At 40.3% G+C, this 10,872-nt stretch overlaps 1 protein-coding gene across 1 annotated transcript; it reads left to right on the top strand.

Moving 5' to 3' along the window:
* The first annotated feature begins 3,531 nt into the window (after window positions 1-3,531).
* LRRD1 (leucine rich repeats and death domain containing 1) lies at window positions 3,532-10,225 on the top strand. Its single transcript, XM_083704721.1, has 6 exons — window positions 3,532-3,621; window positions 3,783-6,120; window positions 7,566-7,764; window positions 8,293-8,454; window positions 9,339-9,459; window positions 9,960-10,225. Exons 2-6 carry the CDS (start codon window positions 3,826-3,828, stop codon window positions 10,138-10,140), a joined length of 2,958 nt encoding a protein of 985 aa, XP_083560847.1. The 5' UTR covers window positions 3,532-3,621; window positions 3,783-3,825; the 3' UTR covers window positions 10,141-10,225.
* Window positions 10,226-10,872: the final 647 nt, after the last annotated feature.

The raw sequence follows: 10,872 nt of genomic DNA, 5'->3' as shown, positions 1-10,872 counted from the left end.
TGCCTGAGTAAAATCTTTGGTTGTGATCCAAACAGAGTGGAGGGGCCATAGTTCTGTGGCACAGAACATATTTTCCATACAGGAGGTCCCAGGTTCAGTCCCTGGCATCTCTAGTTAAAAGGATTAGGTCACAGGTGAAGTGAAGGATCCCTGCGTAAGACCTGGAAAGCCACTGCTAGTCAGTGTCTTTTCTGACAGTACTCTGGAAGATAAATATTCTGACCTCATATAAAGCATCTTCTTTTGTCCCAGTTTTTTTTTAAATGGAAGTTTCATTGATCAGCTGCTTGTGATAATGCTCTTGCACTCAGATCTAGGGCATCTTGGTAGGCTACTGTAAGAATAGGATGCCGGACTAGGTTGTCCACTGGGTTGATGCAGCAGGGTTCTTATTTGACAGCTGTGAAGAGTATGGGAGGGATAACAGAGGCCAACATATTTAGTTGTGAGAATAGATCACAGCTTTATTGAATCACCATCTTTCAACAGTGCAACATAAGGCTTGGACACAGTAGTCCTAGTGACCAGCCTATATGATGGATAACACAGTTACTTGTGCTTCTGAAGAAAAGACTTCCATTAAGCCTTGCTAGAGAAAACCACAAGAAGGTGAATGGCAAGACAGAGGATGAGGGGTTTCTGCACCTAGCCTTGTGATGTGCCTCTCACACATCTAGCAAAACTGGCTGTAGCTACAAAAATCCTGAGCTATACTGATGTTTGGTGGTATCCTCAAACTGCTTACTCCTTCCAACCTTAAATTCCTGCCTGATACTAATGCACCCCTGGAACCTGAGTAGCAAAGACATTTGCCTAGCTCCACCAAGCTAAAGGAAGACACAGATGCTCCAGCGACTCATTCCAATAACATTAGGTCAAATTGCATTGGCCACAACCCTTGTGAGTTACAGTGTAGTTGCTGATAACCACAGCCCAGAGAACGTGTATTCTCTAATGGTTCATTCATCAGCTGAGCCACAAGTTATTCCATCAAGCCTTGCCACTCAAGTCTGACCAATTTACCACCTGCGAATCATACACTATACCACTCAGATTTGTGTCTCTGCTATGAAAATTACAATACATTGATCAAGTGTCAGTGGGTAACCAGGGTAGTGGTTATCCTTACAAGTGCCCATAGGTCCACTTTCCCATATCTTAGCTGTGTGAAAGCAATTTTGAGTGCGGCTCTCCCCCTGCACCCTTGAAGCACTTCCTGGCTGCTTTAACAGAATCCCAGAATCACGTTTACCTCCTAGTTTAACCCCTGGGGTCTGGGTAACAACATATACATTCAGGTAGGTAGCCGTGTTGGTCTGACGCAGTCAAAATAAAAAAATAAAAAAACTTGTCTACTAGCACATCATAGACCAACTAAGTTTGTTCTGGTATAAGCTTTCATGCACACAAAAGCTTATACCAGAATAAACTTAGTTGGTCTATGAGGTGCTACTAGACATTCATTCATTCATTCATTCATTCATTCATTCATTCATTCATTTATACATCCATCCATCCATCCATCTACATTTCAGACTAGGAAGGGAGAGGAGGATTTAAAAACGTATCTCATTAAATGACTGGAATCAGACTAAAACATGGAATTAATCTCAATGTGCCACTGAATATATAGCCATACATTTTTGTATTATACTTGGGATTGCTTGTCTGAAAATATATGGATATTTACAATATCTCTTGTGTATTCTAAAATGCATGTACTTACAAACAATTATCCTCTTATTTCTTAACTTCAAAAATGTTGAAAGACTTAACTTCAGCACACAATTATTCAAATGGGACTTGAGCAGCAAATGTAACAAGCAGCTAAATGTGAATGTGTGTATGGAAGCAGGCCTCCCTATTTATATCTCCAACTAAATGAGCTGTTACTGATTTTTGTTGTCCTGCATTCATTTGAGAACCAGGAAACTACAGTGCTACAGACTCTTTCTCTCTCTGATTGTGTGTGTGTGTGTGTGTGTGTGTGTGTGAGAGAGAGAGAGAGAGAGAGAGAGAGAGGGAGAGAATACGCGCCCTGGTAATGTTTAACTTTAGCTACTTGATTAGAATTTTCTTATTTATTCTCAAATAAATGTAATGGAATAATATCCTGGCTGAGTTCTTAAAATTCAACTGACAACTATTTGCTGCTTCCTAATTTAAGATATCTAATGCATGCAATATAGAAAGTATTATAAACTTGTGCTCCCTATATTCAGCATGCCTTGCTCTCTTCATATATGCAGTCAAACCATGAATCAGGATGATCTGGACATGCAAAACTTCAAATTTATACCGAGCCATGAATTCATAGCAGCTTTTCATAAGACGCTCTGTCCCCCTTCAGACATTTTCTTACTCACTTTGGTTAACTATTGTATAATGTAAGAGTGGCTGCGGGTGGCGCTGTGGTCTAAACCACTGTGCCTAGGGCTTGCCGATCAGAAGGTCAGCGGTTCGAATCCCCGTGACGGGGTGAGCTCCCGTTGTTCGGTCCCAGCTCCTGCAAACCTAGCAGTTCGAAAGTATGTCAAAGTGCAAGCAGATAGATAGGTACTGCTCCGGTGGGAAGGTAAACGGTGTTTCCATGCGCTGCTCTGGTTTCGCCAGAAGTGGCTTAGCCATGCTGGCCACATGACTCGGGAAAACTGTCTGCGGACAAACGTTGGCTCCCTCGGCCAGTAAAGAGAGTTGAGCACCACAACCCCAGAGTTGTTTGCGACTGGACTTAACTGTCAGGGGTCCTTTACCTTTACCTTTAAGAGTGGCTGCATAAGAAATGAAACCACAGCAGCCACAATTAAGCACTGCACCTGCACTGAGCTAATCCCAGTTATGGCACTGAACAACAGACCTTGCTGATTATCTCAGAAGCAGAACTTCACGTATTAAAAGCATGATTTCAGGGAAACTTTGAAATCTTAACCAAGGTTAGATCATAGTGGAGCTAATTGTGATTAAGCACAAGACTGGCCTAGCTCACAAGGTTGTAAAACTAAAGAAGCCAAAAATGCTAAAGCATCCTGGAGACAATGTGATCCACATTTCTGTCGCACAAATAAGCATTTAGTTCCATTTCTCTTAACCTCCAGATGTTTTGGACAACAGCTCCCATCGTCCCTGAGCATTGGCCAAGCTGGTAGCGGCTGATGAGACTGTAGCCCAAAACATATGGAGGCTGCATAAGGCTGAGCTAGTCATTCAGAATACTTGGATAATTACTGCATTTAAAGTCTACAACACCTACTAAGGTAATTTTAGTGGGCTAGCAAAGCAGAAGAACTATATGCAACAGCGGTAGGGAGCCTGTAGCCCTCCAGAGATTGCTGGGCTGACTACAGCTTCCATCATTCCTGACAACTGGCCATATTGGCTGCAGCTTATGGGAGTTGAAGTCCAACAACATCTGAGTGGTCCTTCTCCTTAGATCTGGCAAAATTGGTAATCCTCTCAATTATGCCCACAAGTGGCAAAACTGTATGGTAAATATCGGCCACACTTAAGCATAACTGAACTTGCTGAATTGCTTTTCAGTGTGAGGAGACAAATGGGCCAATCAGGATTATGCTGGGACGGAACATCCACTTGAAATGCAGTGGCAGTTGGGAATTCTGAGAGGTGAGATAGGAAGGGAATCTTTTCTAACTCATTTGTTTCACAAACATTGCCGCTTTATATGACAATTTCATCAATCCTGCTTGACCTCAATTGTTTAATATTTAAATTCACTGCACATTTTTCATGCTGTTGTCTGTTGTTTCTGTTTCCTTTTTCTATAGAAGGCTGGAATGAGCACATACTTTCCAGAATAAATCTTCAATCATGTCAGGGGGGGAAGAAGAGCAGCCCCCCAATATAAATCCAGAGGGAGCAAATGAAGAGGAGCAGCCCCCCAACACAAATCAAGAGGGAGAAAGTGAGGGAGAGCAGCCCCCCAATATAAGTCCAGAGGGAGAAAATGAGGGGGAGCAGTCCCCCAATATAAGTCCAGAGGGAGAAAATGAGGGAGAGCAGCCCCCCAATATAAGTCCAGAGGGAGAAAATGAGGGGGAGCAGCCCCCCAATTTAAGTCCAGAGGGAGAAAATGTGGAGCAGTCGGTCAATATAAGTCCAGAGGGAGTATTTGAAATCTCTCCAGTGATTTCTGAAAATGCCATAATGGAATTATTAGAAAATCTTGATGCAACTGAAGATTTACCAAGTCCAGTTGATGGAAATCAGAGTGAATCTAGTCCTGATGACACTACACTTAAAAAACCATCCCCAGAAGCAGATTTGAAACCAGATGCATTACAATCAGGTATAATTTCGTCCACAAGCATTTCCGCAGACGAAAAGCCATGTGTATCCAAGGAGAGTCTCATGGAACAAATCATGGAAAGCTCTTTAGAGGTTTCTGAAAAGGTTATTTCAGGTTCCACAGAGAAACTGCAAATGCTTAAAAAGCTAGAGGGAATTTTGACGCCTGACACAATTAATGCTGAACTTCTTGCTTATCTGTATGCTGAAGGATTAAGTGAAATCCCTTCATCTTTTTTTGAAGGGCGAGCTAGGAGAAGTTTATTACAATCTTTTGAGAATGCTACAATACCTGAAATGGGATTAGCAGAGAGGCTGTCTGAAATGATTGATGACGGCACCGTTCAGCTAAATGCTAAAGGGCTACTTGAAATTCCTTCAGGGCTTTTTGACATTCAAATGTTAAAGTATTTGCATTTAAACAATAATGAAATCAAAACCATACCAAGAGACATAAGATTGTTTACAAACCTGGAAATATTATCCATAGAAAGAAATCAGTTAACATCTTTACCTACTGAAATTTCCCTACTTCAAAGTCTTAGAACTTTAAACCTCAGTCATAACCAAATATCATACCTCCCTGATGGAATTTCGAAACTTTCAAGACTTAAGTGCCTTTTATTAAGATATAACAACATTGAAACGTTTCCTGCTGCTTTGGAAAAACTTGAAAAATTAGAAATTTTGGATCTTAGTGGAAATAAAGTAACTCTGCCAGACACCATGACTACCATGAAAAGTTTGCATATGCTGTACTTAAATTCCAATAAAATGTCTATATTCCCAAAGGCTCTCTGTTACCTTCCAAATCTATATAAACTCAGTATGTCAGATAATCAGATCCAGAGTTTACCAAAAGAAATTAAAGAACTCAAAAATTTGAAAGAACTTTCACTAAATAACAACAAGCTTATATTTTTGCCTGTACAGCTCTTTCAACTGATAAATATAGAAAAACTGAGACTGGATGATAACCAGTTGGAAAGTCTATCTGATAAAGTGGAGAATTTACAAAAGCTTCGGGAACTCAGTCTTGCAAAAAATTTATTCCAAAATATTACAGAAAATATTTGCAGGTGTACTAAACTGGAATATCTGAACCTAAGTGATAATCAGCTGAAAATCTTTCCTCCCAATCTGTACAAATTAAAATGTCTGAGAGAACTCTACATAAGCAGAAATAAACTGATCTTCTTAGACGAACAAATAGCATACTTTAAAGACCTTTCAGTTTTAGAGATATCAGGAAATGCTTTAATGTACATCCCTGTTGAAATAAAAGGCTGTACAGAACTTACTAGAATTGATTTGAGTTGCAACAAGCTGTCCTTGTTTCCAGTTGGACTGTGTGCACTAACTGCTCTTAAACACCTAAATATCAGCCAAAATTATATTTCAGAAATAACAACTGAAATTTCATTAATTAAAAACCTGCAGCATTTAAATTTTAGTAAGAACAAACTGCCCTCATTTTACACATACTTGTGCACTCTTACCAAATTAAGCTACTTAGACCTAAGTAACAATCAAATAAGTAGTGTTCCAATAAATGTTCAAAAAATGAGGTCTCTTCGGGTTCTGCTGTTACACCATAACAGATTCGTTTTGTTTCCCAGGGAGTTGTGTGTGCTAAATTGGCTTAAGGTACTTGATCTTTCAGAAAATAAGATACAGGTCATTCCTTCAGATATCAGTCAACTGCAAGAACTAAAAGACTTAAATCTGTCAAACAACCAGTTTGCATCATTTCCAAATGAAATATGTCAGCTTTCATCACTGCAGAAATTAATATTGTGCCAAAAAAGTGGATTGAAGGTAAGATGGCATTTAAATTATAAGTTTGTGTTATACATAACTTTGTACTGTATACCAGTCCTTTGTAACAAAGTTTACACTCATCATGTGTTTTCAGACTCATCACAGCCTGCATTCAAGCTGTGCACACTCAACCTACATTTGTCTTTGAGTAAACCCAGGTTTCAGATGTGTTTGTATTGCTTACATACTTGTAAAAAAAACAACATCCTTGACTGGAGGTAACAAAGTTAAAGCGACAGAACGAATCCATGAGAAGCAATGCCTCTTTCAAGTCATTTTCAGCTCTCATAAAAGCTATCGCCTGTTGTTACCCTATGCAAAAGTAATTCAGGAAAACGTTTTTGGGGGGACATGGTTCCATGTTGGACCAAGGCAGAGCAACAAAGTCCTGGGGAGCTAAGGAAACTGGGGGCCAAGGAAATTAAATCTGTAGCAGGGATTAGCACCAGGGCTACTTCCCTTATTATTCAAACCATATTCCTGAAACCTTTAGTTTATGTTGCTAGTCTGGGTGGCTATTATACAGTTCCATCCTTTGGCCAAAACTTAGTTTGCATATCTACCTCAGTGGTTAGAATGAGCAAGTTCAGTTTCACCAAGTTCACTGAATTAGTTTAAAATCACTGAACTACCCCTGAAAACAGTTCCTGTAATTGCTTACTTTCAACAAGTTCCAGCTCATCTTCAGGTTCATTATATCACATGTGTATTTTCCTCTTTAGACTTTGCAGGGCTTTAAGATTAAAGACCATAATTGTTGGGGAAATTCACATTCCCCTGTGTGTACATTGTGGTATTTTCTTAGTCTTCTCAAGTATATTTTATACTTCAGCAGAGCAGATTGTAACATTCTGAATGCTGGGTTTTTTTAAATGGTGATCGTTTTGATGAACTTGAATCAAACTGTGAATTGAACGCAAACTGAACTAATTGATTTTGTAAAGGGACAAATGAGAACTGGAATTACTTCTTCTTTGGACATGTTGAACTTGAACTAGTACTAGTTTCTTTTTTAAAATGAACTTTCCCAGCACTGATCTACCTGACACACTAGACATGCAGTGCCCACTGTGGGCTTGAGTTATAGGAACATAGGAAGCTGCATTATAACAACTCAGACTCTTGTTCCATGCAGCTCAGTAACATCCACACTAATAGACAGCATCTCTCCAGGATTTTAGGCAGCAGCCCCTCCCAGCCCTACCTGGAAATGCTACATTGCATATTCTTGTGTTTTTATATTGCAAACTGCTCTCTGATCCTTGGATGATGGGTGGTATAGAAATTTAATAAAATTAAAAATAAGTGCTAGGAGTGACCTTGGGACCTTTCTGCATGCAAAGATGTGTTCTGCCACTGAGCTATGGCCCTTCTCCAATAACATAAACAGCCTCTCTGTATAAATGTGTGTTGCTTAACTCTTTTGTACTTTTTATCCCCAGTTAAAATCACTTTCAGAAGAACTATCAAAGCTGACCAGCCTAAAAGTGCTTGATGTATCTCATAACGAATTACAAGAAATTCCAGAAGGCTTAGGGGAAATAAAAAGTTTGGTTACTTTAATAGCAAATAACAACTGCTTAAAAAAGCTTCCACTGATTTTTTCAACACTCCATAACTTACAATGCCTGAATCTCAAAGGTAAGGATTTAAATGTTTAATGTCATAAGAAAATTCAGGCATAAAATGCTATAGTCCCAGTTCCAATGTCAGCAGTACCTGCGCAAAAATAAGTTTCCACTCCCAGATCAGGTATAGTGAGTACACAAACGGCTTCTGAAACTGGAACACATGGCATCCAGCTGCATGTGTTATTCCATTCTCTATGCATCAACCTACATGCAGGAGTTGAAAGAGTACAACTGAAGGACTCTAGCATTCTTCTCCTGTTATGGTCTTCCAGGCCAGAGCAGATGAGAACAAAAATGAGAAGGAAAGTTATAAAATTATGACTTTCTTGAAGAGAAAACATGCACCTTGAAAACATGTTATTTTTTTGTGGTAGCTGTGCTTGAAGATTGTGTACATGTTGTCCTCTAGCTGCTTCCTGAAGAGACAACCCTTTTACATAAGTTACTAATGGTACTATCTATAAAGTGGGACAGTTGACTGTTTGTGTCCAGAAATGCTCCAGATTAACATAATGCAAACATCCATTTATTTTGCCAGAAAATAAAATGCTACATTTGCCTAGCGATCTGCACCTTCTTCTGGAACTGAAGGAAATAAATTTTGATGAAAATACTCTGATTAGACCTCCACTGGAAGTCTGTAAAGCCAAGCAACTGCTCCCCATAACACGCTACTTAGAAAGCGCTGATGAAAGAGATGGTAAGTTTAAAATAAGTTTCTCAGCATCACTAGGGATCTTAGATCAGGGATGGGGAACCTGTGGCCCTCCAGATGTTGCTGAACTGCAGCTCCCACCAGCCTCAACCAGCATGGCCCACCTTAAGGTATTCTGACACCCTGAGCAAAATATAGAAAGACAGGTCTGTCCAGGCCTCCTGAGATCCTGGAATTCTTAGACTTCATTGCCCATCCTTGTTCTGTGGCATGTCTATTCTAACAGGGTCCAGATCACCTTCCATTCTATTCTCAGAAATGCACAAAAAAGCCAGCTTCACTCTGCAGCTCCCAGTAAGTCCCTTCCCAAGGTGGTCCATCAGCTCATCTTGTCTACTGCCTATCAGGTCACTGTTGCCTGCCCTTTCCTTGCTTCTCCATACCATGAGGTCTCTATCTTTTCTTCACTCCCTCATATTCCAGAGCAGCAGAAGCATGCGGTGGGTGCATGCAGGGAAGTTAAATGTCAAGCATTAACAAAAAAGATGGCCTCATCCAATTTCCCTACGCATCCACCTAAAGTTTTGTCTGTTACAGTTAATAAACCAGGGGTAGGTGTCTATGGCCCTCCATCTGTTTTGGAGTACAACTCCCATTAACCTTGAGCATGATGGTGGGAGTGCAGGGCTAATAGTTGGAATCCAGCAACCTCTAGAATGTTACAGGTTTCCCACCTTTACAAACTGCTAGCTATCTCTACACATTTCTAGGTATGTTAAAAAACCCCAGCATTTTGGCTCTATCCTCCCTGTCCATCAAAGTATATAATTAACACTGCCACCAGTTGTTAAAAGAGTAAAGTTCCTTGGATTTGTGCATAAATCATATGAAACTGCTGTTCTGTAAAGTTTATGATCTCCTTATTTTAGAAAAAATCTTGGAGAAAGTTCTGAAGACCATTGCTAGCAGTATCGCGTTTGAACATTTTGAATTTTTTTGTCAAAAACTCCAGCTTAACAGTATTGTAATCAAAACAATAGAAACTGACAGGTTAGTGATACGTAAAATTTATTTTTTTTCCTTGGAACAGGTTCTGCTAATTTCATCCATCTGGCTTATGTTTTATGTTTTGTAGCTTAATTGATACACCTCCCCGTTTAAGGGAGCAATCCTAACCCCCAATTCATGCTCCTGGAAGGTGTTCGGTTTGGGTGGAAGACTGTACCCACTAATGGTGCAGACTGCTTGGGAGTTAAGCATGCTGCTGCCCCCCTCTGGGGTTTTTTGGGTGAGGTCAGAGCACGGCCACACAAGGATTTTATGGATCCTAATCTGGCCCACTGACAAGCGAGGGGTCCAGTTTGGTCCCCTCTGCCGCAGCCATCTTGAGCTGGCACACTACACCCTCTGAAAACTCTTGACTGCCACCCTGACCTGCAGCAGCCAGCAGGGTTGTGGATGTCACCATCATCCCCAGGGCCACGTGACCCAAAGTTAGGATCGCTGTGTGAAGGAGTTCAAGCATCTTCTCTGTATATTTTTTCTATTAGGACTCTTTTGTTGGAAGAAAAAGTTACTCAGGCATTGAACCACTGGAAAACTGCAAATCAAAACCTGTCTCCAGCAGCCATGACAGACCAGTTGATCAGAATACTAACTATGGCTGGCCTGTATTACCTGACCAACAAAGTGAAATCTTTAAAACTCTGTTCAAGACTGGTAAAGTTCTAAAGAGCAAATAATATTGGTATTTTCAGTTCTGTTGCTTGGGCACATAAGATAAGCTGAATAAAACCACCTTGTCAGGAGTCAGTAATTTACTGTGTTCAATGAATTGCTATTACTGCTTTCAGTTAACTCTGATTCCAACCAAGCTTTTAAAATTAATTTTCCTCTCATGTTTTTTATTACTTACACACACACACGAAACAACACAAACAACAAATAATGGGTATCGGTCACCAAGTACAAAGCAAAATCCATTCATGACATGTATACAGCAGAAAATAATAGCAGCATGTTACGTTAAATAACCAGGCTAAAAAGATGTAGGAGTTACAGGAAGTCTAGGTTGCTCTGGGTGAAAGTTAATAAATAAACATAAACTGATCAGTACTGAAAGCATAACAGCGTTGTGCTGAAGGAAGGTGAGGACAGGTGACCCCACCTAGGCCCGAAGCCCCCCACAAAGCAGGCTCAAAGTTTCTCAAAGCTTTCCAAAATCATTTTCTCAGCAGCTAAGCATCTGCTCATTTGCTCTGCTGTTGCAAGGCAAAATGTTATTTTTTTTATCAGTACAAGAGAGCTTCAAAAAGGCTAATGAATAGACTCTGTCAATGCCAAGAATACTCAGGCCTCAGAACTGACTTTTATCTCACTCTAGTTGCAACATCTTTGGACACGCTGAACGCAAGGCTCGGCCACCCCCCTTGGCTTCTCACCCCCCCTTTCCCAAGACAGGAG

Source organism: Podarcis gaigeae, assembly GCF_964106915.1.
Source record: "Podarcis gaigeae genome assembly, chromosome: 12".
Classification (NCBI taxonomy): Eukaryota; Metazoa; Chordata; class Lepidosauria; order Squamata; family Lacertidae; genus Podarcis; species Podarcis gaigeae.
Note: the sequence above shows the minus strand (reverse complement) of the source record. Positions and strands in the feature narration are given on the sequence as shown.

What these genes read in the sequence shown, in the direction of transcription:
- LRRD1 (XM_083704721.1), top strand. Translation starts at nt 3,826, where the DNA reads ATGTCAGGGGGGGAAGAAGAGCAGCCCCCCAATATAAATCCAGAGGGA. An exon ending in GCCAAAAAAGTGGATTGAAG is followed by an intron (nt 6,121 to 7,565) that starts GTAAGATGGCAT and finishes TTTTATCCCCAG; the next exon opens with TTAAAATCACTTTCAGAAGA. An exon ending in ACAATGCCTGAATCTCAAAG is followed by an intron (nt 7,765 to 8,292) that starts GTAAGGATTTAA and finishes TTATTTTGCCAG; the next exon opens with AAAATAAAATGCTACATTTG.